Here is a 26,893-nt window from a genome sequence, read left to right on the forward strand (position 1 = left end):
ATGTATAATTATTAATTATACATGTACTGCTGGTATAACCTGGACATTTTCTATGTATCGATAGCATTAGACTATTAGACGTCCTTCCTCTTCTTACAGTCCTATGAATTGTTCGCCTCTTAGTCACCGGTATGATGATCATTTTTCTGCCGCCGGTATTATACACACCAGTCCTTCATCTTGCCGTCACGTCTCAGACAATCCGCCAGCTGTGTTATAATAAGAAGTGCGGCTTCCAAACACGGATTAATACGTTTATCAATGACGCCATCTGCCGCGTACAGTGTCCGGGACTGACACGGACCATCTGCTCCGCCGCGATGTTACCTCACCATATCCTGACATGTTCTACATTACGTGAGAGGCAGGAATATTTTAGTCCTCGGCTGTGGGGAAATGGTCACATCATGGGAGGGAGGGGCACCATCAAATTCATTGAAGGAGGAGGAGGAAGAAGAGGAGGAGGAGGAGGGCGGTTGTAAAAAACAACCAGGAAATACAGAATCTGCACATCGATCCATGCAAAAGAAAAAGCAGAAGCCAGGAGCCGTCCCTCCGCCTGGAGCTTCTCAGCGCTCGTCACACACAAAACACAAGTCACCCGCCCTGGGAGTACCACCGTCACCCGGAGTGGATGTCACTCTCTGACACCGGCCATCCGCCACGGCACAGTCCGCCGCCGGTGATCCGCTCTTCTATGTAGTAAGCCGCTCTTCTCCTGGAAATCATGGAAGCTTTCTGTGGGACCGACGGGAAACTGGGCTCCAAGTTTTGGGTAAGAACTTTTTTTTTATATATATATATATATCTTTTTTATGTTATTAAATTGTTTTTTGCATTATTTTATTTTGAAGAATTCGATGAAACTTTCCAAGTTTTTTGGGGGCAGTTTATCAGTCTCAGATCCTATTTTAATAAGGTTTCGTGCGGCGTTTGAGCGACGGAAGCGCGAAATCATCCAAAATTCAGGAAAATATATTTTTTTTAAAGATAGTTAAAAAATGATCAACAATACAACAATTTTTTTTAAAATGTAATAATTAGTAGCAATGATATATTGTATGATATTACATTTACACGCTTTCTGCTCTATGGCGCGGACGTCCCGTGGACGTGCTGATGATGTCCAACAGTCCGCCATCACTGGGACTAAACCTCAGATTTACCGCGTGGCCAAAGGAGGTCAATAATCATTGATGGTTTTCTTTCTGCGGTTTGGATTAAAAATCATCAGAGAAATAATCTGTAAAGTGGATGGTGACCGTCAGCAGACGTTATGTGGCGTTTACCATGGAGTCCGCCTCATATCCCACATGGGAGAAAAGTCCCTAAAAGCACTGACAGGTGAAGAGATGGGAACGGGAAAGGTTAAGAAACAAGAACAGTTAATTCTTGACGCGGATGTGATGGAAGCAAGAAAAATGAGCAAAAGTAAAGATGCGAGCGACTCTGGTGAGGACCAAATAGTGATGTCTAGATGACTGGGTCAGAGCATCTCCAGTATGGTGGGTCTTGTAGGGTGTTCCCGGTATACAGCGGGTCTTGGGGGGTGTTCCCGGTATACAGCAGGTCTTGTGCGGTGTTCCCGGTATACGGCGGGTCTTGGGGGATGTTACCGGTATACGGCGGGTCTTGTGGGGTATTCCCAGTATACGTCGGGTCCTGTAGGGTGTTCCTTGTATACGGGGGGTCTTGTGGGATGTTCCTGGTATACGGCGGGTCTTGTTGGGTGTTCCTGATATACGGCGGGTCTTGTGCGGTGTTCCTGGTATACGGCGGGTCTTGTGGGGTGTTCCCAGTATACAGAGGGTCTTGTGGGGTGTTCCCGGTATATAGCGGGTCTTGTAGGGTGTTCCCGGTATACAGCGGGTCTTGGGGGTGTTCCCGGTATACAGCGGGTCTTGTGTGGTGTTCCCTTTATACGGCGGGTCTTGGGGGATGTTACCGGTATACGGCGGGTCTTGTGGGGTGTTCCCAGTATACGTCGGGTCCTGTAGGGTGTTCCTTGTATACGGCGGGTCTTGTGGGATGTTCCCGTTATACAGCGGGTCTTGTGCGGTGTTCCCGGTATACGGCGGGTCTTGGGGGGTGTTCCCGGTATACGGCGGGTCTTGGGGGTTTCCTGGTATACGGCGGGTCTTGTGGGGTGTTCCCGGTATACAGAGGGTCTTGTGGGGTGTTCCCGGTATACGGAGGGTTTTGTGGGGTGTTCCCGGTATACGGCGGGTCTTGTAGGGTGTTCCTTGTATACGGCAGGTCTTGTGGGATGTTCGCTGTATCCGATGGGTCTTGTGGGGTGTTCCCGGTATACAGAGGGTCTTGTGGGGTGTTCTTGGTATACGACATGGTTTGTGGGGTGTTCCTGGTATACGACGGGTCTTGTGGGGTGTTCCTGGTATACGGCAGGTCTTGTGAGGTGTTCTTGGGATACGACGGGTCTTGTGGGGTCTTCCCAGTATACAGCAGGTCTTGTGGGGTGTTCATGGTATACGACGGGTCTTGTGGGTTGTTCCTGGTATACAGCAGGTCTTGTGGGGTGTTCCTGGTATACGGCGGGTCTTGTGGGGTGTTCCTTGTATATGGCAGGTCTTGTGGGGTGTTCCTGGTATACGCATGTCTTGTAGGGTGTTCCTGGTATACAGCAGGTCTTGTGGGGTGTTTGCTGTATACGGCTGGTCTTGTAGGGTGTTCTTGGCATATGGCAGGTCTTGTGGAGTGTTCCTGGTATACGGCGGGTCTTGTGGGGTGTTCCTGGTATATGGTGGGTCTTGTGGGGTGTTCCTGGTATACGGCAGGTCTTGTGGGGTGTTCTTGGTATACGATGGGTTTTGTGGGGTGTTCCTGGTATACGGCAGGTCTTGTGGGGTGTTCCTGGTATACGCATGTCTTGTAGGGTGTTCCTGGTATACGGCGGGTCTTGTGGGGTGTTTTTGATATACGGCGCGTTTTGTGGGGTGTTCTTGGTATACGGCAGGTCTTGTGGGGTGTTCCTGGTATACGGCGGGTCTTGTGGGGTGTTCCCGGTATACGGCAGGTCTTGTGGGGTGTTCCCGGTATACGGCGGGTCTTGTGGGGTGTTCCTTGTATACAGCAGGTCTTGTGGGGTGTTCGCTGTATAAGCCTGGTCTTGTAGGGTGTTCTTGGCATACGGCAGGTCTTGTGGGGTGTTCCTGGTATACGGCAGGTCATGTGGGGTGTTCCTGGTTTACGGTGGGTCTTGTGGGGTGTTTTTGGTATACGGCAGGTCTTGTGGGGTGTTCATGGTATACGCCGGGTTTTGTGGGGTGTTCCTGGTATACGGCGGGTCTTGTGGGGTGTTCTTGGTATACGATGGGTTTTGTGGGGTGTTCCTGGTATACGGCGGGTCTTGTGGGGTGTTCCTGGTATACGGCAGGTCTTGTGGGGTGTTCGCTGTATACGGCTGGTCTTGTGGGATGTTCTTGGCATACGGCAGGTCTTGTGGGGAGTTTTTGGTATACGGCAGGTCTTGTAGGGTGTCCCTCGTATAAAACGGGTCTTGTCAGGTGTTCCTGGTATATGGTGAGTCCTGTGGGGTGTTCTTAGTATTTAAAAGGTCTTGTTGGGTGATTCCCGATATACGGCGGGTCTTGCGATGTCTAGTGGTTTGCACTAGAGACGAGTGAATAATTTGAGGGACCCTGGTCCGGAGGCCATACCGGTATTCATTGGCTACCGGACAGGAGTCCAGTGAACCGCCTCCTGCCTGTATACGGCGGGTCTTGTGGGATGTTCCCGTTATACAGCGGGTCTTGTGCGGTGTTCCTGGTATACGGCGGGTCTTGGGGGGTGTTCCCGGTATACGGCGGGTCTTGGAGGTTTCCTGGTATACGGCGGGTCTTGTGGGGTGTTCCCGGTATACAGAGGGTCTTGTGGGGTGTTCCCGGTATACGGAGGGTCTTGTGGGGTGTTCTCGGTATACGGCGGGTCTTGTAGGGTGTTCCCGGTATGCGGCGGGTCTTGTGGGGTGTTCCCGGTATACGTTGGGTCCTGTAGGGTGTTCCTTGTATACGGCAGGTCTTGTGGGGTGTTCGCTGTATCCGATGGGTCTTGTGGGGTGTTCCCGGTATACAGAGGGTCTTGTGGGGTGTTCTTGGTATACGACATGGTTTGTGGGGTGTTCCTGGTATACGACGGGTCTTGTGGGGTGTTCCTGGTATACGGCAGGTCTTGTGGGGTGTTCTTGGGATACGACGGGTCTTGTGGGGTCTTCCCAGTATACAGCAGGTCTTGTGGGGTGTTCATGGTATACGACGGGTCTTGTGGGTTGTTCCTGGTATACAGCAGGTCTTGTGGGGTGTTCCTGGTATACGGCGGGTCTTGTGGGGTGTTCCTTGTATATGGCAGGTCTTGTGGGGTGTTCCTGGTATACGCATGTCTTGTAGGGTGTTCCTGGTATACAGCAGGTCTTGTGGGGTGTTTGCTGTATACGGCTGGTCTTGTAGGGTGTTCTTGGCATATGGCGGGTCTTGTGGAGTGTTCCTGGTATACGGCGGGTCTTGTGGGGTGTTCCTGGTATATGGTGGGTCTTGTGGGGTGTTCCTGGTATACGACGGGTTTTGTGGGGTGTTCCTGGTATACGGCAGGTCTTGTGGGGTGTTCCTGGTATACGCATGTCTTGTAGGGTGTTTTTGGTATACGGCGCGTTTTGTGGGGTGTTCTTGGTATATGGCAGGTCTTGTGGGGTGTTCCTGGTATACGGCGGGTCTTGTGGGGTGTTCCCGGTATACGGCAGGTCTTGTGGGGTGTTCCCGGTATACGGCGGGTCTTGTGGGGTGTTCCTTGTATACAGCAGGTCTTGTGGGGTGTTCGCTGTATACGCCTGGTCTTGTAGGGTGTTCTTGGCATACGGCAGGTCTTGTGGGGTGTTCCTGGTATACGGCAGGTCTTGTGGGGTGTTCCTGGTTTACGGTGGGTCTTGTGGGGTGTTTTTGGTATACGGCAGGTCTTGTGGGGTATTCATGGTATACGACGGGTTTTGTGGGGTGTTCCTGGTATACGGCGGATCTTGTGGGGTGTTCCTGGTATATGGCGGATCTTGTGGGGTGTTCTTGGTATACGATGGGTTTTGTGGGGTGTTCCTGGTATACGGCGGGTCTTGTGGGGTGTTCCTGGTATACGGCAGGTCTTGTGGGGTGTTCGCTGTATACGGCTGGTCTTGTGGGGTGTTCTTGGCATACGGCTGGTCTTGTGGGGAGTTTTTGGTATACGGCAGGTCTTGTAGGGTGTCCCTCGTATAAAACGGGTCTTGTCAGGTGTTCCTGGTATATGGTGAGTCCTGTGGGGTGTTCTTAGTATTTAAAAGGTCTTGTTGGGTGATTCCCGATATACGGCGGGTCTTGTGATGTCTAGTGGTTTGCACTAGAGACGAGTGAATAATTTGAGGGACCCTGGTCCGGAGGCCATACCGGTATTCATTGGCTACCGGACAGGAGTCCAGTGAACTGCCTCCTGCCTGATGGACTCCCCGGCGCCTCTTCTGATCTTTAGGTCCTACATAACATCATCGTTGTGGCGTGATGCCGCATGATGTTGCACCAGGCAACTAATCAGAAGATGCACGAGAGATGCCGGCAGGTAGGCCGTGGTTCACAAGGCTATCGAAAAGACAACCGGTGAACCACTTGCTGAACATGGATCAATGTAGCCTCAGACAACCCCAAAAACTCCCACAATGAGCCTGTGAGCGTCAGAAATGGACTGTGGAGAAATAGAAGATGGTCTGGTCTGATGAATGAAGTTTTACATGATGTGGACGACGAGGTGGAAGAGATGGGAACAGAAATGCTCGAAGCTAGCGGAGGCCGAGTGATGGAGCGATGCTCGGCAGGGAACTTTGTGTCCTGACATCACGGGACATGTACCACCATACTAAACACTGCACAGGCCACCCTTCATGGCTGCGCCATGTTCAGCAGTATATTGATCGGTCAGGAATGGTCTGAGGAACATGACAGATCACAGTAATGACCCCAGATCTCCACCAGGTGGATCATCTGTGGGATGTGCTGGGATTACAACTCTGATCTGTGGGATCGCACCGAACAACGCTCAGGACATAAAGAGTAATTGTTATTTTAATTTTTGTGTCGGAAATCAATACACATGAAAATAAGAAACGTTGTAATATAGCTTACTAGAGAAATTCACATTTTCTGCTCCTGAACTGATCGTTCATTCTCCAAATTCTGAATTCACTGTCAAAAGTTGTCTTAAGTGATTCAAGACTTTCCCATTACTGAGATCGGAGATGACAGTTGGTGCTTATAAAGTTCTATGGAGAAGTGTAACTGTCACTTCAGGAAAACTTAAAGCAGAATGTCTGTAGCTGCCTCTAGCTCCTCCCCTCTCTGCCTCTAGCTCCTCCCCCACTGTCTGCCTCTAGCTGCTCCCCCTGTCTGTGTCTGCCTATAGCTCCTCCCCTCTGTCTGCCTCTAGCTCCTCCCCTCTGCCTCTAGCTCCTTCCCCACTCTCTGCCTCTAGCTCCTTCCCCACTCTCTGCCTCTAGCTCCTCCCCCACTGTCTGCCTCTAGCTCCTTCCCCACTGTCTGCCTCTAGCTCCTTCCCCACTCTCTGCCTCTAGCTCCTCCCCCACTGTCTGCCTCTAGCTGCTCCCCCTGTCTGTGTCTGCCTCTAGCTGCTCCCCCTGTCTGTCTGCCTCTAGCTCCTCCCCCACTGTCTGCCTCTAGCTCCTCCCCCACTCTCTGCCTCTAGCTCCTCCCCCACTGTCTGCCTCTAGCTCCTCCCCCTGTCTGTGTCTGCCTCTAGCTGCTCCCCCTGTCTGTCTGCCTCTAGCTCCTCCCCCACTGTCTGCCTCTAGCTCCTCCCCCACTGTCTGCCTCTAGCTCCTCCCCTCTGTCTGCCTCTAGCTGCTCCCCCACTGTCTGCCTCTAGCTGCTCCCCCTGTCTGTGTCTGCCTCTAGCTGCTCCTCCCACACTGTCTGCCTCTAGCTGCTCCCCCTGTCTGTGTCTGCCTCTAGCTCCTCCCCCACTCTCTGCCTCTAGCTGCTCCCCCTTGTCTGTGTCTGCCTCTAGCTCCTCCCCCACTGTCTGCCTCTAGCCCCCCCCCCCGTGTCTGCCTCTAGCCCCTCCCCCTGTCTGCGTCTGCCTCTAGCTCCTCCCCTGCATCTGCCTCTAGCTCCTCCCCCTCTGTCTGTGTCTGCCTCTAGCTCCTCCCCCTCTGTCTGTGTCTGCCTCTAGTTCTTTCCCCTCTATCTGCCTCTAACTCTTCCTCCACTGTTTGTGTCTGCCTCTACCTCCTCCCCTGCATCTGCCTCTAGCTCCTCCCCCTCTGTCTGTGTCTGCCTCTAGCTCCTCCCCCTCTGTCTGTGTCTGCCTCTAGTTCTTTCCCCTCTATCTGCCTCTAACTCTTCCTCCACTGTTTGTGTCTGCCTCTACCTCCTCCCCTGCATCTGCCTCTAGCTCCTCCCCCTCTGTCTGTGTCTGCCTCTAGCTCCTCCCCCTGCGTCTGCCTCTAACTCTTCCTCCACTGTTTGTGTCTGCCTCTACCTCCTCCCCTGCATCTGCCTCTAGCTCCTCCCCCTCTGTCTGTGTCTGCCTCTAGCTCCTCCCCCTGCGTCTGCCTCTAACTCTTCCTCCACTGTTTGTGTCTGCCTCTAGCTCCTCCCCCTGTGTCTGCCTCTAGCTCCTCCCCCTCTGTCTGTGTCTGCCTCTAGCTCCTCCCCCTGTGTCTGCCTCTAGCTCCTCCCCCTCTGTCTGTGTCTGCCTCTAGCTCCTCCCCCACTGTCTGCCTCTAACTCTTCCTCCACTGTTTGTGTCTGCCTCTAGCTCCTCCCCCTGTGTCTGACTCTAGCTCCTCCCCCTCTATCTGCTGCCTCTAACTCTTCCTCCACTGTTTGTGTCTGCCTCTAGCTCCTCCCCCTGTGTCTGACTCTAGCTCCTCCCCCTCTGTCTGTGTCTGCCTCTAGCTCCTCCCCCTGTGTCTGACTCTAGCTCCTCCCCCTCTGTCTGTGTCTGCCTCTAGCTCCTCCCCCTCTGTCTGAGTCTGCCTCTAGCTCCTCCCCTGCATCTGCCTCTAGCTCCTCCCCCTCTGTCTGTGTCTGCCTCTAGCTCCTCCCCCTCTGTCTGTGTCTGCCTCTAGTTCTTTCCCCTCTATCTGCCTCTAACTCTTCCTCCACTGTTTGTCTGCCTCTAGCTCCTCCCCTGCATCTGCCTCTAGCTCCTCCCCTGCATCTGCCTCTAGCTCCTCCCCCTGTGTCTGCCTCTAGCTCCTCCCCCTGCGTCTGCCTCTAACTCTTCCTCCACTGTTTGTGTCTGCCTCTACCTCCTCCCCCTGTGTCTGCCTCTAGCTCCTCCCCCTCTGTCTGTGTCTGCCTCTAGCTCCTCCCCCTCTGTCTGTGTCTGCCTCTAGTTCTTTCCCCTCTATCTGCCTCTAACTCTTCCTCTACTGTTTGTGTCTGCCTCTAGCTCCTCCCCCTCTGTCTGCCTCTAGCTCCTCCCCTGCATCTGCCTCTAGCTCCTCCCCTGCATCTGCCTCTAGCTCCTCCCCCTCTGTCTGCCTCTAGCTCCTCCCCCTCTGTCTGTGCCTCTAGTTCCTTCCCCTCTATCTGCCTCTAAATCTTCCTCTGCTGTTTGTGTCTGCCTCTAGCTCCTCCCCCTCTGTCTGCCTTTAGCTCCTCCCCTCTGCCTGCCTCTAGCTCCTCCCCCTGTGTCTGCCTCTATCTCCTTCCCCTCTGTCTGCCTTTAGCTCCTCCCCTCTGTCTACCTCTAGCTCCTCCCCTCTGTCTGCCTCTAGCTCCTCCCCTGCATCTGCCTCTAGCTCCTCCCGTGCATCTGTCTCTAGCTCCTCCCCCTCTGTCTGCCTCTAGCTCCTCCCCCACTGTTTGCCTCTAGCTGCTCCCCCTGTCTGTGTCTGCCTCTAGCTCCTCCCCCTGTGTCTGCTTCTTGCTCCTGCCCCTCTGTCTTCCTTTTGCTCCTCCCCTGTCTGCCTCCAGCTCCTCCTCTTTATGTCTGCCTCTAGCTCCTCCCCTGCATCTGCCTCTAGCTTCTCCCCAGGGCCGGCTCCAGGTTTTTCTGGGCCCCGGGCGAAAGACTCTCAGTGGGCCCTTTTAACACATACACGATTCATGATGCACAGATACGGCGGAGAAATATATATATAGTACACAGGGCCCAGCCTGCCACCTTATCCTTCACATATGCAGACACGCGCACGCACACACGGTACGGAGACATGCGCACGCACATACGGTACGCAGACATGCGCACGCACACACGGTACGCAGACATGCACACGCACACACGGTATGCAGCATATGCACGCATGCACACATGGTACACAGATATGTACACACACAGACATACACAACATTTTTACACAAATTCTTAAAAACATATATAAAACAGACAAATATATATACACAGTCATACACACTGACATTCACATACATGCACACACACAAACCCATTACAAATATTTTTAATATGGGGATTGGGGAAGCCTCACTCACCTGTCCCCGGTCCTGTGTCCTGTCCAGCAGCTCCTCAGGTATGGGGCAGTGCAGGGCCCCCGGCGTGTCACAGACATCATGGCCCTGGACCATCATAGGGGCCCACTTGCGGTCGGGTCCGGGCTGCTCCCCCCCATCTGTGCAGGACTTCCGACGGTGTTTGATTGCCGGCACTTCCCCAGACATAGCCGCGCTGTGCAGCTGTGTCTGCTAGTAATGACGTGGCAGGTGCGACACACAAGCACAATTAAAGGTGCAGTGCCGTCGACCCTGCCATGTCATTACTAGCAGACACAGCTGCACAGCGCGCGGCCATGTCTGGGGGAGTGCCGGCAATCAAGCAGTGCCTTCGTCACTTAACAGGTGCCGGGGAAGCGATCAAGGCCCCGACAGTGAGTGGGCGGTGGGCCCCCCTGATTTTCCAGGGCCCCGGCACTTGCCCAGGTACGCCGGGTGCTGACGCCGGCCCTGCTTCTCCCCCTCTGTGTCTGCCTCCAGCTCCTCCCCCTCTGTCTCTGGCTCCTCCCCATCTGTGTCTGCCTCTAGCTCCTCCCCCTCTGTCTGCCTCTGCCTCTAGCTCCTCCCCCTCTGTATGCCTTTAGCTCCTCCCCCTCTGTCTGTCCCTGCCTCTAGCCCCTCCCCCTGTCTGCATGTCTCCTCCCCTCTATCTGCCTCTAGCTCCTCCCCCTCTGTCTGTCTCTGCCTCTAGCTCCTCCCCACTGTGTCTGCCTCTAGCTCCTCCCCCTCTGTCTGCCTCTAGCTCCTCCCCCTCCGTCTGTCTCTAACCCCTCCCCCTCTGTCTGTCTCTTCCTCTAGCCCCTCCCCCTCTGTCTCTAGCCCCTCCCCCTGTGTGCATGTCTCCTCCTCTATCTGCCTCTAGCTCCTCCCCCTCTGTCTGTCTCTGCCTCTAGCTCCTCCCCGCTGTGTCTGCCTCTAGCTCCTCCCCCTCTGTCTGCCTCTAGCTCCTCCCCCTCTGTCTCTCTGCCTCCAGCTCCTCCCCCTCTGTCTGCCTCTAGCTCCTCCCCCTCTGTCTGCCTCTAGCTCCTCCCCTGTCTGCATGTCTCCTCCCCCTCTATCTGCCTCTAGCCCCTCCCCTTCTCCATAGAATATTATAAGCACCATCTGTCGTCTCCCATCTCAGTAATGTAACAATTTGTCGTCACTGAATACAGATTTTGCCCTGAGCGGAGAGTCCAGGAGGCGATAGAAGCGGCTTCCTCTGATGAGATCTGTTACACAGTATCTTATTTTCACTATTCATTTATGAAATAATAAATTAAAGTGACGGTGACTCTTTAAAGCATTTAATGTTGGGGTATGATGGCGGTGGTTTTATCGCCAGTGGGCTGTGTGTACACACAGAGATCACATGTCGCTGGTGACACTTCATCAGGATCTCGTCAGCGGGGAGGTGGATTTTTTACTGCTGTAGGTTAAAGTGAAGCAATGAATCAGCGCGGTCGGCGTAATCCGGTTACTCATCGTGTGCGAGTCCCTGGTGGTTTATACCGTGACTTTTACTACACGCGATCCTTGACGTCGCTGCAGCAGATCCCTCCGGTCACAACACGTCAGACGTGTGTACAGTGCGGAGCCCCGCTGGCTTCTGTCCATGCGAGGTGCAAACAAGAACAGGGTTGTTCCACACATGTGATATCGGGCTGTGAGCTGCCGATGAAGCTCGGAGATCAGGGCTAAGCAAAATACTGGCCCAGCAACGGCTCGGGTCACCTTGAAGGACACGTCCATAATGCACCAAACGTTCTCCACTGCTCACACCCTGAATCTGATAGGCCGGAAAAGCCGATCTCCTGCCATGAAAAGCGAGATCTAGAATCAGAAAACCGATCTCAAGAACCTTTCTAGCACCTGTACTTTATGGCACCTATATGACTGGACAGAGGTGACAGTACAGAGTAAATGTAAAGCCCCAGGAACGCGTAATACCCTCTTTTCCCAAATCATGGAGCACAAAAAATGTAATAACGTCCAATTAATTCTGGGCGAATGCTTAAAATTCCAAAAATACAGCTACTTTCCCCTTCATCAGACGGCCTATCTGCAGTACCCGGCACCCTCCGTACCAGATGCTATCAGCGCAGCGCAGGGTGAGTCCTGCCCTTATTGCATCATAGTACCGGGGCCTCCATTCCCCGGAGAGGAGCTGTAAAGGTGCAGGCCCCCAGGGAGGGAGGACAGCATGTCAGAGTATGGACACTGTCACAGCTATGGGCACAGTCCTCGCTGGCCGGGGCCTCCATTCCCCAGAGAGGGGCTGTAAAGGTGCAGGCCCCCAATAAGGAAGGACAGCATGTCAGAGTATGGACACTGTCACAGCTATGGGCACAGTCCTCGCTGGCCGGGGCCTCCATTCCCCAGAGAGGGGCTGTAAAGGTGCAGGCCCCCAGGGAGGGAGGACAGCATGTCAGAGTATGGACACTGTCACAGCTATGGGCACAGTCCTCGCTGGCCGGGGCCTCCATTCCCCAGAGAGGGGCTGTAAAGGTGCAGGCCCCCAGGGAGGGAGGACAGCATGTCAGAGTATGGACACTGTCACAGCTATGGGCACAGTCCTCGCTGGCCGGGGCCTCCATTCCCCAGAGAGGGGCTGTAAAGGTGCAGGCCCCCAGGGAGGGAGGACAGTATGTCAGAGTATGGGCACTGTCACAGCTATGGGCACAGTCCTCGCTGGCCGGGGCCTCCATTCCCCGGAGAGGGGCTGTAAAGGTGCAGGCCCCCAGGGAGGGAGGACAGCATGTCAGAGAATGGACACTGTCACAGCTATGGGCACAGTCCTCGCTGGCCAGGGCCTCCATTCCCCAGAGAGGGGCTGTAAAGGTGCAGGCCCCCAGGGAGGGAGGACAGCATGTCAGAGTATGGACACTGTCACAGCTATGGGCACAGTCCTCGCTGGCCAGGGCCTCCATTCCCCAGAGAGGGGCTGTAAAGGTGCAGGCCCCCAGGGAGGGAGGACAGCATGTCAGAGTATGGACACTGTCACAGCTATGGGCACAGTCCTCGCTGGCCGGGGCCTCCATTCCCCAGAGAGGGGCTGTAAAGGTGCAGGCCCCCAGGGAGGGAGGACAGCATGTCAGAGTATGGACACTGTCACAGCTATGGGCACAGTCCTCGCTGGCCGGGGCCTCCATTCCCCAGAGAGGGGCTGTAAAGGTGCAGGCCCCCAGGGAGGGGGGACAGCATGTCAGAGTATGGACACTGTCACAGCTATGGGCACAGTCCTCGCTGGCCGGGGCCTCCATTCCCCAGAGAGGGGCTGTAAAGGTGTAGGCCCCCAGGGAGGGAGGACAGCATGTCAGAGTATGGACACTGTCACAGCTATGGGCACAGTCCTCGCTGGCCGGGGCCTCCATTCCCCAGAGAGGGGCTGTAAAGGTGCAGGCCCCCAGGGAGGGAGGACAGCATGTCAGAGTATGGGCACTGTCACAGCTATGGGCACAGTCGTCGCTGGCCGGGGCCTCCATTCCCCAGAGAGGGGCTGTAAAGGTGCAGGCCCCCAGGGAGGGAGGACAGCATGTCAGAGTATGGACACTGTCACAGCTATGGGCACAGTCCTCGCTGGCCGGGGCCTCCATTCCCCGGAGAGGGGCTGTAAAGGTGCAGGCCCCCAGGGAGGGAGGATAGTATGTCAGAGTATGGACACTGTCACAGCTATGGGCACAGTCCTCGCTGGCCGGGGCCTCCATTCCCCAGAGAGGGGCTGTAAAGGTGCAGGCCCCCAGGGAGGGAGGACAGCATGTCAGAGTATGGACACTGTCACAGCTATGGGCACAGTCCTCGCTGGCCGGGGCCTCCATTCCCCGGAGAGGGGCTGTAAAGGTGCAGGCCCCCAGGGAGGGAGGACAGCATGTCAGAGTATGGACACTGTCACAGCTATGGGCACAGTCCTCGCTGGCCGGGGCCTCCATTCCCCGGAGAGGGGCTGTAAAGGTGCAGGCCCCCAGGGAGGGAGGATAGTATGTCAGAGTATGGACACTGTCACAGCTATGGGCACAGTCCTCGCTGGCTGGGGCCTCCATTTCCCAGAGAGGGGCTGTAAAGGTGCAGGCCCCCAGGGAGGGAGGACAGCATGTCAGAGTATGGACACTGTCACAGCTATGGGCACAGTCCTCGCTGGCCGGGGCCTCCATTCCCCAGAGAGGGGCTGTAAAGGTGCAGGCCCCCAGGGAGGGAGGACAGTATGTCAGAGTATGGACACTGTCACAGCTATGGGCACAGTCCTCGCTGGCCGGGACCTCCATTCCCCAGAGAGGGGCTGTAAAGGTGCAGGCCCCCAGGGAGGGAGGACAGCATGTCAGAGTATGGACACTGTCACAGCTATGGGCACAGTCCTCGCTGGCCGGGGCCTCCATTCCCCGGAGAGGGGCTGTAAAGGTGCAGGCCCCCAGGGAGGGAGGACAGCATGTCAGAGTATGGACACTGTCACAGCTATGGGCACAGTCCTCGCTGGCCGGGGCCTCCATTCCCCAGAGAGGGGCTGTAAAGGTGCAGGCCCCCAGGGAGGGAGGACAGCATGTCAGAGTATGGACACTGTCACAGCTATGGGCACAGTCCTCGCTGGCCGGGGCCTCCATTCCCCGGAGAGGGGCTGTAAAGGTGCAGGCCCCCAGGGAGGGAGGACAGCATGTCAGAGTATGGACACTGTCACAGCTATGGGCACAGTCCTCGCTCCTTACTAGGCACTGCTCTGTGGGGAGATAACATGTTATCAAAATCAGCTGGAAACAGAGGAAAGATGGGTTTTCTGAAAGGGAAAAGTGACCATAGTGTCAAGGGGAGTAAGTAACCATAATCTCAAGGGGAAAATGACCATAGTGTCAAGAAGAAAGTGACCATAGTGTCAAGGGGAAATTAACCATAGTCTCAAGGGGAAAGTGACCATAGTCTCAAGAGGAAAGGACCATAGTCTCAAGGGGAAAGGACCATAGTCTCAAGGAGAAAGTGACCATAGTCTCAAGGAGAAAGTGACCATAGTCTCAAGGGGAAAGGACCATAGTCTCAAGGGGAAAGGACCATAGTCTCAAGTAGAAAGTGAACATAGTCTCAAGGGGAAAGGACCATAGTCTCAAGGGGAAAGGACCATAGTCTCAAGGGGAAAGGACCATAGTCTCAAGGGGAAAGGACCATAGTCTCAAGGAGAAAGTGACGGTAGTCTCAAGTAGAAAGTGACGGTAGTCTCAAGTAGAAAGTGACGGTAGTCTCATGGAGAAAGTGACGGTAGTCTCATGGAGAAAGTGACGGTAGTCTCATGGAGAAAGTGACGGTAGTCTCATGAGGAAAGTTACTATAGTGTCAAGGGGAAAGTAACCATAGTCTCAAGGGGAAAGGACCATAGTCTCAAGCGGAAAGTAACCATAGTCTCAAGGGGAAAGGACCATAGTCTCACAGGGACAGAGTGAACTGAGAGAAATAAATACTGGAGGAGAGTTGTAAGTAATCAATAGACTGAGGGATTCCCAATGTTTTATAATTATTATACCATCGTGATGAGACCCGGGCTCCGGAGAGAGGCGATGGACATGATGAGACCCGGGCTCCGGAGAGAGACGATGGACATGATGAGACCCGGGCTCCGGAGAGAGGCGATGGACATGATGAGACCCGGGCTCCGGAGAGAGGCGATGGACATGATGAGACCCGGGCTCCGGAGAGAGGCGATGGACATGATGAGACCCGGGCTCCGGAGAGAGGCGATGGACATGATGAGACCCGGGCTCCGGAGAGAGGCGATGGACATGATGAGACCCGGGCTCCGGAGAGAGGCGATGGACATGATGAGACCCGGGCTCCGGAGAGAGACGATGGACATGATGAGACCCGGGCTCCGGAGAGAGACGATGGACATGATGAGACCCGGGCTCCGGAGAGAGGCGATGGACATGATGAGACCCGGGCTCCGGAGAGAGACGATGGACATGATGAGACCCGGGCTCCGGAGAGAGACGATGGACATGATGAGACCCGGGCTCCGGAGAGAGACGATGGACATGATGAGACCCGGGCTCCGGAGAGAGGCGATGGACATGATGAGACCCGGGCTCCGGAGAGAGACGATGGACATGATGAGACCCGGGCTCCGGAGAGAGACGATGGACATGATGAGACCCGGGCTCCGGAGAGAGGCGATGGACATGATGAGACCCGGGCTCCGGAGAGAGGCGATGGACATGATGAGACCCGGGCTCCGGAGAGAGACGATGGACATGATGAGACCCGGGCTCCGGAGAGAGGCGATGGACATGATGAGACCCGGGCTCCGGAGAGAGGCGATGGACATGATGAAACCCGGGCTCCGGAGAGAGGCGATGGACATGATGAGACCCGGGCTCCGGAGAGAGACGATGGACATGATGAGACCCGGGCTCCGGAGAGAGACGATGGACATGATGAGACCTGGGCTCCAGAGAGAGGCGCACCATTGATGAGTGTAGTCAGGGTGCAGGGTGTGCTTCACCTTTCCACCAAGGCCACAGTGCAGCTCATCCCCCTGCTGTCCAGTATGAGGTCACATAGTCAGGGACACATGTAACAACGGGGGGCCACTGAGCTGGAGACTAAAGAGAGGAGGGGACGCAGGCACCCATCACCCTGTACAGACAGTGGGGCCATGGTGGACCCTCATGCTCCCCACTGTCATGCGGTCATTCAGTGACCTCAGTGTCTGTCCTCCATGGCGCAGACAGCTGCTGTAAAGCCGTCACGCGCCGTCCTGTACTGGAGCATCGCCGGCTTTGCTTCCCTTTTATTGTTTACAAACTTTAGAATTTTTGCAAGAAAGTTCTGTTCTTCTAAACAGGAAGGAAATATCTGTAAGAGGGAGAGGACAAAGTGTGTCACAGGGCCAGAAGCCATACACATTGGGGTCTGGAACTGATACTCGGGGTCCAGGATACTGACACTCGGGGTCCAGGATACTGACACTCGGGGTCCAGGATACTGACACTCGGGGTCCAGGATACCGACACTCGGGGTCCAGGATACTGACACTGACACTCGGGGTCCAGGATACTGACACTCGGGGTCCAGGATACTGACACTCGGGGTCCAGGATACCGACACTCGGGGTCCAGGATACTGACACTGACAGTCGGGGTACAGGATGCTGACACTCGGGGTCCAGGATACTGACACTCGGGGTCCAGGATACTGACACTGACAGTCGGGGTCCAGGATACTGACACTCGGGGTCCAGGATACTGACACTCGGGGGCCAGGATACTGACACACTGACTCTTGAGGTCCCCCATAGTTATCAGTGCAGCCTGTGGTTCTCTATGGAGGACGGCAGGTAATAACAGGATAGAGAAAACACTCATAAGAATGTGGTACAGAATCACCACCTGCACTGCTAACTATGGGGGCATCACCTCACCCCCATAAATCAGGAGCTATACACACAGGGTCAGTGCTATTGCCTGTTTTCTGGGTAAGACTGCTGCTTTCCTCCTCTCCATACCCCTGGTTTTCTGGGTAAGACGGCTGCTTTCCTCCTCTCCATACCCCTGGTTTTCTGGGTAAGGTGGCTGCTTTCCTCCTCTCCATACCCCTGGTTTTCTGGGTAAGGCGGCTGCTTTCCTCCTCTCCATACCCCTGGTTTTCTGGGTAAGGCAGCTGCTTTCCTCCTCTCCATACCCCTGGTCTTTTGGGTAAGACGGCTGCTTTCCTCCTCTCCATATCCCTGGTTTTCTGGGTAAGACGGCTGCTTTCCTCCTCTCCATACCCCTGGTCTTTTGGGTAAGACGGCTGCTTTCCTCCTCTCCATACCCCTGTTTTTCTGGGTAAGACGGCTGCTTTCCTCCTCTCCATACCCCTGGTTTTCTGGGTAAGACGGCTGCTTTCCTCCTCTCCATATCCCTAGTTTTCTGGGTAAGACGGCTGCTTTCCTCCTCTCCATACCCCTGGTTTTCTGGGTAAAACGGCTGCTTTCCTCCTCTCCATACCCCTGGTTTTCTGGGTAAGACGGCTGCTTTCCTCCTCTCCATACCCCTGGTTTTCTGGGTAAGACGGCTGCTTTCCTCCTCTCCATACCCCTGGTTTTCTGGGTAAGACGGCTGCTTTCCTCCTCTCCATACCCCTGGTTTTCTGGGTAAGGCGGCTGCTTTCCTCCTCTCCATACCCCTGGTTTTCTGGGTAAGACGGCTGCTTTCCTCCTCTCCATACCCCTGGTTTTCTGGGTAAGACGGCTGCTTTCCTCCTCTCCATACCCCTGGTTTTCTGGGTAAGACGGCTGCTTTCCTCCTCTCCATACCCCTGGTTTTCTGGGTAAGACGGCTGCTTTCCTCCTCTCCATACCCCTGGTCTTTTGGGTAAGACGGCTGCTTTCCTCCTCTCCATACCCCTGTTTTTCTGGGTAAGACGGCTGCTTTCCTCCTCTCCATACCTCTGGTTTTCTGGGTAAGGCGGCTGCTTTCCTCCTCTCCGTACCCCTGGTTTTCTGGGTAAGACGGCTGCTTTCCTCCTCTCCATACCCCTGGTTTTCTGGGTAAGGCGGCTGCTTTCCTCCTCTCTATACCCCTGGTTTTCTGGGTAAGACGGCTGCTTTCCTCCTCTCCATACACCCAGTTTTCTGGGTAAGATGGCTGCTTTCCTCCTCTCCATACCCCTGGTTTTCTGGGTAAGGCGGCTGCTTTCATTGCTTTCCTCCTCTCCATACCCCTGGTTTTCTGGGTAAGGCGGCTGCTTTCCTCCTCTCCATACACCCAGTTTTCTGGGTAAGACGGCTGCTTTCCTCCTCTCCATACCCCTGTTTTTCTGGCTAAGACGGCTGCTTTCCTCCTCTCCATACCCCTTGTTTTCTGGGTAAGACGGCTGCTTTCCTCCTCTCCATATCCCTGGTTTTCTGGGTAAGACGGCTGCTTTCCTCCTCTCCATACCCCTGGTTTTCTGGGTAAGACGGCTGCTTTCCTCCTCTCCATACCCCTGGTTTTCTGGGTAAGACGGCTGCTTTCCTCCTCTCCATACCCCTGGTTTTCTGGGTAAGAAGGCTGCTTTCCTCCTCTCCATACCCCTGGTTTTCTGGGTACAGTGGCTGCTTTCCTCCTCTCCATACCCCTGGTTTTCTGGGTAAGACGGCTGCTTTCCTCCTCTTCATACCCCTGGTTTTCTGGGTAAGACGGATGCTTTCCTCCTCTCCATACCCCTGGTTTTCTGGGTAAGACGGCTGCTTTCCTCCTCTCCATACCCCTGGTTTTCTGGGTAAGACGGATGCTTTCCTCCTCTCCATACCCCTGGTTTTCTGGGTAAGACGGCTGCTTTCCTCCTCTCCATACCCCTGGTTTTCTGGGTAAGACGGCTGCTTTCCTCCTCTCCATACCCCTGGTTTTCTGGGTAAGACGGCTGCTTTCCTCCTCTCCATACCCCTGGTTTTCTGGGTAAGAAGGCTGCTTTCCTCCTCTCCATACCCCTGGTTTTTTGGATAAGACGGCTGCTTTCCTCCTCTTCATACCCCTGGTTTTCTGGGTAAGACAGCTGCTTTCCTCCTCTCCATACCCCTGGTTTTCTGGGTAAGGCGGCTGCTTTCATTGCTTTCCTCCTCTCCATACCCCTGGTTTTCTGGGTAAGACGGCTGCTTTCATTGCTTTCCTCCTCTCCATACCCCTGGTTTTCTGGGTAAGACGGCTGCTTTCCTTCTCTCCATACCCCTGGTTTTCTGGGTAAGACGGCTGCTTTCCTCCTCTCCGTACCCCTGGTTTTCTGGGTAAGACAGCTGCTTTCCTCCTCTCCATACCCCTGGTTTTCTGGGTAAGGCGGCTGCTTTCATTGCTTTCCTCCTCTCCATACCCCTGGTTTTCTCGGTAAGGCGGCTGCTTTCATTGCTTTCCTCCTCTCCATACCCCTGGTTTTCTGGGTACAGTGGCTGCTTTCCTCCTCTCCGTACCCCTGGTTTTCTGGGTAAGGCGGCTGCTTTCCTCCTCTCCATACCCCTGGTTTTCTGGGTAAGGCGGCTGCTTTCCTCCTCTCCATACCCCTGGTTTTCTGGGTACAGTGGCTGCTTTCCTCCTCTCTATACCCCTGGTTTTCTGGGTAAGACGGCTGCTTTCCTCCTCTCCATACCCCTGGTTTTCTGGGTAAGGCGGCTGCTTTCCTCCTCTCCATACCCCTGGTTTTCTGGGTAAGACGGCTGCTTTCCTTCTCTCCATACCCCTGGTTTTCTGGGTAAGGCGGCTGCTTTCCTCCTCTCCATACCCCTGGTTTTCTGGGTAAGACGGCTGCTTTCCTCCTCTCCATACCCCTGGTTTTCTGGGTACAGTGGCTGCTTTCCTCCTCTCCATACCCCTGGTTTTCTGGGTAAGACGGCTGCTTTCCTCCTCTCCATACCCCTGGTTTTCTGGGTAAGACGGCTGCTTTCCTCCTCTCCGTACCCCTGGTTTTCTGGGTACAGTGGCTGCTTTCCTCCTCTCCATACCCCTGGTTTTCTCGGTAAGGCGGCTGCTTTCATTGCTTTCCTCCTCTCCATACCCCTGGTTTTCTGGGTACAGTGGCTGCTTTCCTCCTCTCCGTACCCCTGGTTTTCTGGGTAAGACGGCTGCTTTCCTCCTCTCCATACCCCTGGTTTTCTGGGTAAGACGGCTGCTTTCCTCCTCTCCATACACCCAGTTTTCTGGGTAAGACGGCTGCTTTCCTCCTCTCCATACCCCTGGTTTTCTGGGTACAGTGGCTGCTTTCCTCCTCTCCATATCCCTGGTTTTCTGGGTAAGACGGCTGCTTTCCTCCTCTCCATACCCCTGGTTTTCTGGGTAAGACGGCTGCTTTCCTCCTCTCCATACCCCTGGTTTTCTGGGTAAGACGGCTGCTTTCCTCCTCTCCATACCCCTGGTTTTCTGGGTAAGACGGCTGCTTTCCTTCTCTCCATACCCCTGGTTTTCTGGGTAAGACGGCTGCTTTCCTCCTCTCCATACCCCTGGTTTTCTGGGTAAGACGGCTGCTTTCCTCCTCTCCATACCCCTGGTTTTCTGGGTAAGACGGCTGCTTTCCTCCTCTCCATACTCCTGGTTTTCTGGGTAAGACGGCTGCTTTCCTCCTCTCCATACCTCTGGTTTTCTGGGTAAGATGGCTGCTTTCCTCCTCTCCATACCCCTGGTTTTCTGGGTAAGACGGCTGCTTTCCTCCTCTCCATACCTCTGGTTTTCTGAGTAAGATGGCTGCTTTCCTCCTCTCCATACCCCTGGTTTTCTGGGTACACTACAGAGGGTCCAGTGCATCTAAGCTAAAGTCTGATTGGCTGAATTATCATCAATCAGCACCCCAAAGAGAAATGTCTGGATCCCCCTCCCCCATCATTCCTAGTTCCCCTTTAGTGCTGCAGTTGGAGGCGCCTTTAGTTCCCACCGCGGCTCCATCTCTCAGATTAACCAGAAGGAGTTAAACTTCCCAGATCCATCACTAATGACCGTCCAGATGTATCCGATGTATCTGAGCACTTCTGTAAGAGCAGGGTGCGGCCGCAGGAATCCCAGCTACCTACTAAGTAAACACCGGGGCAGTATCACACATGATGGAATTAGATACACAGCTCAGCAGACAGTATCACACAGGATAGGATTAGATACACGGCTCAGCAGACAGTATCACACATGATGGAATTAGATACACAGCTCAGCAGACAGTATCACACAGGATAGGATTAGATACACGGCTCAGCAGACAGTATCACACAGGAGAGGATTAGATACACGGCTCAGCAGACAGTATCACACAGGATAGGATTAGATACACGGCTCAGCAGACAGTATCACACAGGAGAGGATTAGATACACAGCTCAGCAGACAGTATCACACAGGATAGGATTAGATACACGGCTCAGCAGACAGTATCACACAGGAGAGGATTAGATACACAGCTCAGCAGACAGTATCACACAGGATAGGATTAGATACACAGCTCAGCAGACAGTATCACACAGGAGAGGATTAGATACACGGCTCAGCAGACAGTATCACACAGGATAGGATTAGATACACGGCTCAGCAGACAGTATCACACAGGAGAGGATTAGATACACGGCTCAGCAGACAGTATCACACAGGAGAGGATTAGATACACAGCTCAGCAGACAGTATCACACAGGAGAGGATTAGATACACGGCTCAGCAGACAGTATCACACAGGATAGGATTAGATACACGGTTCAGCAGACAGTATCACACAGGAGAGGATTAGATACACGGCTCAGCAGACAGTATCACACAGGAGAGGATTAGATACACGGCTCAGCAGACAGTATCACACAGGATAGGATTAGATACACGGCTCAGCAGACAGTATCGCACAGGATAGGATTAGATACACGGCTCAGCAGACAGTATCGCACAGGAGAGGATTAGATACACGGCTCAGAAGTCGGTATCACACAGGATAGGATTAGATACACGGCTCAGCAGTCGGTATCACATAGGAGAGGATTAGATACAAGGCTCAGCAGACAGTATCACACAGGATAGGATTAGATACACGGCTCAGCAGACAGTATCACACAGGATAGGATTAGATACACGGCTCAGCAGACAGTATCACACAGGATAGGATTAGATACACGGCTCAGCAGTCAGTATCACACAGGAGAGGATTAGATACACGGCTCTGCAGGCAGTATCACACAGGAGAGGATTAGATACACGGCTCAGCAGACAGTATCACACAGGAGAGGATTAGATACACGGCTCAGCAGTTGGTATCACACAGGATAGGATTAGATACACGGCTCAGCAGTTGGTATCACACAGGATAGGATTAGATACACGGCTCAGCAGACAGTATCACACAGGAGAGGATTAGATACACGGCTCAGCAGACAGTATCACACAGGATAGGATTAGATACACGGCTCAGCAGACAGTATCACACAGGAGAGGATTAGATACACGGCTCAGCAGACAGTATCACACAGGAGAGGATTAGATACACAGATCAGCAGACAGTATCACACAGGAGAGGATTAGATACACGGCTCAGCAGACAGTATCACACAGGAGAGGATTAGATACACGGCTCAGCAGACAGTATCACACAGCAGAGGATTAGACACACGGCTCAGCAGTTGGTATCACACAGGAGAGGATTAGATACATGGCTCAGCAGTCAGTATCACACAGGATAGGATTAGATACACGGCTCAGCAGTCGGTATCACACAGGAGAGGATTAGATACACGGCTCAGCAGTCGGTATCACACAGGATAGGATTAGATACACGGCTCAGCAGTCGGTATCACACAGGATAGGATTAGATACACGGCTCAGCAGTCGGTATCACATGTGCAGTATTTGGCAGTGATGTCTCCGCTCATCTCTCTGTTATATAAACATTTGTGTAATCTGCGGCCAGAGTGGAATATGCAGAGTATACAGCGGGGTATACAGCAGAGTGTACAACAGAGTATAGGGCAGAGTATACAGCGGGGTATACAGCAGAGTATACAGCAGAGTATAGGGCAGAGTATACAGAGGGGTATACAGCAGAGTATACAGCAGAGTATAGGGCAGAGTATACAGAGGGGTATACAGCAGAGTATACAGAGGGGTATACAGCAGAGTATACGGCAGAGTATACAGCGGGGTATACAGCAGAGTATACGGCAGAGTATACAGCGGGGTATACAGCAGAGTATACAGCAGGGTATACAGCAGAGTATACGGAGGGGTATACAGCGGGGGATACAGCAGAGTATACAGCAGAGTATACGGCAGAGTGTACGGCAGAGTATACGGAGGGGTATACAGCAGAGTATACAGCGGGGGATACAGCAGAGTATACGGAGGGGTATACAGCAGAGTATACGGCAGAGTATACGGAGGGGTATACAGCAGAGTATACAGCGGGGGATACAGCAGAGTATACGGAGGGGTATACAGCGGGGGATACAGCAGAGTATACGGCAGAGTATACAGCAGAGTATACGGAGGGGTATACAGCAGAGTATACAGCGGGGGATACAGCAGAGTATACAGCGGGGGATACAGCAGAGTATACGGAGGGGTATACAGCAGAGTATACAGCGGGGTATACAGCAGAGTATACGGCAGAGTGTACGGCGGAGCGTACGGCGGAGTGTAGTACGGCAGAGTGTACGGCAGAGTATACGGCAGAGTGTACGGCAGAGTGTACGGCGGAGTGTACGGCGGAGTGTACGGCGGAGTGTACGGCGGAGTGTACGGCAGAGTGTACGGCAGAGTGTACGGCGGAGTGTACGGCAGAGTGTACGGCGGAGTGTACGGCAGAGTGTACGGCGGAGTGTACGGCGGAGTGTACGGCGGAGTGTACGGCAGAGTGTACGGCAGAGTGTACGGCGGAGTGTACGGCGGAGTGTACGGCGGAGTGTACGGCGGAGTGTACGGCGGAGTATACAGAGGGGTATACAGAGGGGTATACGGCGGGGTATACGGCAGAGTGTACGGCAGAGTGTACAGCAGAGTATACAGAGGGGTATACAGAGGGGTATACAGAGGGGTATACAGAGGGGTATACAGAGGGGTATACAGCAGAGTGTACGGCAGAGTGTACGGCAGAGTGTACGGCAGAGTATACGGCAGAGTATACGGCAGAGTATACAGAGGGGTATACAGAGGGGTATACAGCGGGGTATACAGCAGAGTGTACGGCAGAGTGTACAGCAGAGTATACGGCAGAGTGTACAGCAGAGTACAGCGGGGTATACAGCAGAGTATAAAGCGCGGAGCGGCGTTCGGTGACCGCAGAGCTCCACAGTCACAGATAATAATCACCAACAGGCGGCTGAGACTCCACATCACCAACTCCTCTCCTGACATACTCTGTGCTGCTGTAGATCAGCGCACTCCTCTCCTGACATACTCTGTGCTGCTGTAGATCAGCGCACTCCTCTCCTGACATACTCTGTGCTGCTGTAGATCAGAGCACTCCTCTCCTGACATACTCTGTGCTGCTGTAGATCAGCGCACTCCTCTCCTGACATACTCTGTGCTGCTCTAGATCAGAGCACTCCTCTCCTGAAATACTCTGTGCTGCTGTAGATCAGCGCACTCCTCTTCTGACATACTCTGTGCTGCTCTAGATCAGAGCACTCCTCTCCTGAAATACTCTGTGCTGCTGTAGATCAGCGCACTCCTCTTCTGACATACTCTGTGCTGCTGTAGATCAGCGCACTCCTCTCCTGACATACTCTGTGCTGCTGTAGATCAGCGCACTCCTCTCCTGACATACTCTGTGCTGCTGCAGATCAGCGCACTCCTCTCCTGACATACTCTGTGCTGCTGTAGATCAGCGCCTCCTCTCCTGACATACTCTGTGCTGCTGTAGATCAGCGCACTCCTCTCCTGACATACTCTGTGCTGCTGTAGATCAGCGCACTCCTCTCCTGACATACTCTGTGCTGCTGTAGATCAGCGCACTCCTCTCCTGACATACTCTGTGCTGCTGTAGATCAGCGCACTCCTCTCCTGACATACTCTGTGCTGCTGTAGATCAGCGCACTCTTCTCCTGACATACTCTGTGCTGCTGTAGATCAGCACACTCCTCTCCTGAAATACTCTGCGCTGCTGTAGATCAGCGCACTCCTCTCCTGACATACTCTGCGCTGCTGTAGATCAGCGCACTCCTCTCCTGAAATACTCTGTGCTGCTGTAGATCAGCGCACTCCTCTCCTGACATACTCTGTGCTGCTGTAGATCAGCGCACTCCTTTCCTGACATACTCTGCGCTGCTGTAGATCAGCGCACTCCTCTCCTGACATACTCTGTGCTGCTGTAGATCAGAGCACTCCTCTCCTGACATACTCTGCGCTGCTGTAGATCAGCACACTCCTCTTCTGACATACTCTGTGCTGCTGTAGATCAGAGCATTCCTCTCCTGACATACTCTGTGCTGCTGTAGATCAGCGCACTCCTCTCCTGACATACTCTGTGCTGCTGTAGATCAGCGCACTCCTCTCCTGACATACTCTGTGATGCTGTAGATCAGAGCACTCCTCTCCTGACATACTCTGTGCTGCTGTAGATCAGAGCACTCCTCTCCTGACATACTCTGTGCTGCTGTAGATCAGCGCACTCCTCTCCTGACATACTCTGTGCTGCTGTAGATCAGCGCACTCCTCTCCTGACATACTCTGTGCTGCTGTAGATCAGCGCACTCCTCTCCTGACATACTCTGTGCTGCTGTAGATCAGCGCACTCCTCTCCTGACATACTCTGTGCTGCTGTAGATCAGCGCACTCCTCTCCTGACATACTCTGTGCTGCTGTAGCTCAGAGCACTCCTCTCCTGACATACTCTGTGCTGCTGTAGATCAGCGCACTCCTCTCCTGACATACTCTGTGCTGCTGTAGATCAGCGCACTCCTCTGCTGACATACTCTGTGCTGCTGTAGATCAGCGCACTCCTCTCCTGACATAATCTGTGCTGCTGTAGATCAGCACACTCCTCTCCTGATATACTCTGTGCTGCTATAGATCAGCGCACTCCTCTCCTGACATACTCTGTGCTGCTGTAGATCAGAGCACTCCTCTCCTGACATACTCTGCGCTGCTGTAGATCAGCGCACTCCTCTCCTGACATACTCTGTGCTGCTGTAGCTCAGAGCACTCCTCTCCTGACATACTCTGTGCTGCTATAGATCAGCACACTCCTCTGCTGACATACTCTGTGCTGCTGTAGATCAGCGCACTCCTCTCCTGACATACTCTGTGCTGCTGTAGATCAGCGCACTCCTCTCCTGACATACTCTGCGCTGCTGTAGATCAGCGCACTCCTCTCCTGACATACTCTGCGCTGCTGTAGATCAGCGCACTCCTCTCCTGACATACTCTGCGCAGCTGTAGATCAGCGCACTCCTCTCCTGAAATACTCTGCGCTGCTGTAGATCAGCGCACTCCTCTCCTGACATACTCTGTGCTGCTCTAGATCAGAGCACTCCTCTCCTGAAATACTCTGTGCTGCTGTAGATCAGCACACTCCTCTTCTGACATACTCTGTGCTGCTCTAGATCAGAGCACTCCTCTCCTGAAATACTCTGTGCTGCTGTAGATCAGCACACTCCTCTCCTGACATACTCTGTGCTGCTGTAGATCAGAGCACTCCTCTCCTGACATACTCTGTGCTGCTCTAGATCAGCACACTCCTCTCCTGACATACTCTGTGCTGCTGTAGATCAGCGCACTCCTCTCCTGACATACTCTGTGCTGCTCTAGATCAGAGCACTCCTCTCCTGAAATACTCTGTGCTGCTGTAGATCAGCACACTCCTCTCCTGATATACTCTGTGCTGCTGTAGATCAGAGCACTCCTCTCCTGACATACTCTGTGCTGCTGTAGATCAGCGCACTCCTCTCCTGACATACTCTGTGCTGCTGTAGATCAGCGCACTCCTCTCCTGACATACTCTGCGCTGCTCTAGATCAGAGCACTCCTCTCCTGAC

The 26,893-nt window shown here is 54.0% G+C and overlaps 1 protein-coding gene across 1 annotated transcript in view; it reads left to right on the forward strand.

Annotated features, from left to right (window-relative positions):
- The first annotated feature begins 469 nt into the window (after window positions 1-469).
- The window catches only part of ABCC3 (ATP binding cassette subfamily C member 3), an 80,683-nt gene continuing 54,259 nt past the window's right edge, over window positions 470-26,893 (forward strand). The window contains exon 1 of the mRNA XM_073660273.1: window positions 470-775. Coding sequence (XP_073516374.1) covers window positions 728-775 — 48 coding nt within the window. The 5' untranslated portion in view covers window positions 470-727. The remainder of the gene's footprint in view (window positions 776-26,893) is intronic.

Source organism: Phyllobates terribilis, unplaced genomic scaffold (assembly GCF_046119375.1).
Source record: "Phyllobates terribilis strain yellow unplaced genomic scaffold, ASM4611937v1 Scaffold_25__1_contigs__length_18738178, whole genome shotgun sequence".
NCBI lineage: Eukaryota > Metazoa > Chordata > Amphibia > Anura > Dendrobatidae > Phyllobates > Phyllobates terribilis.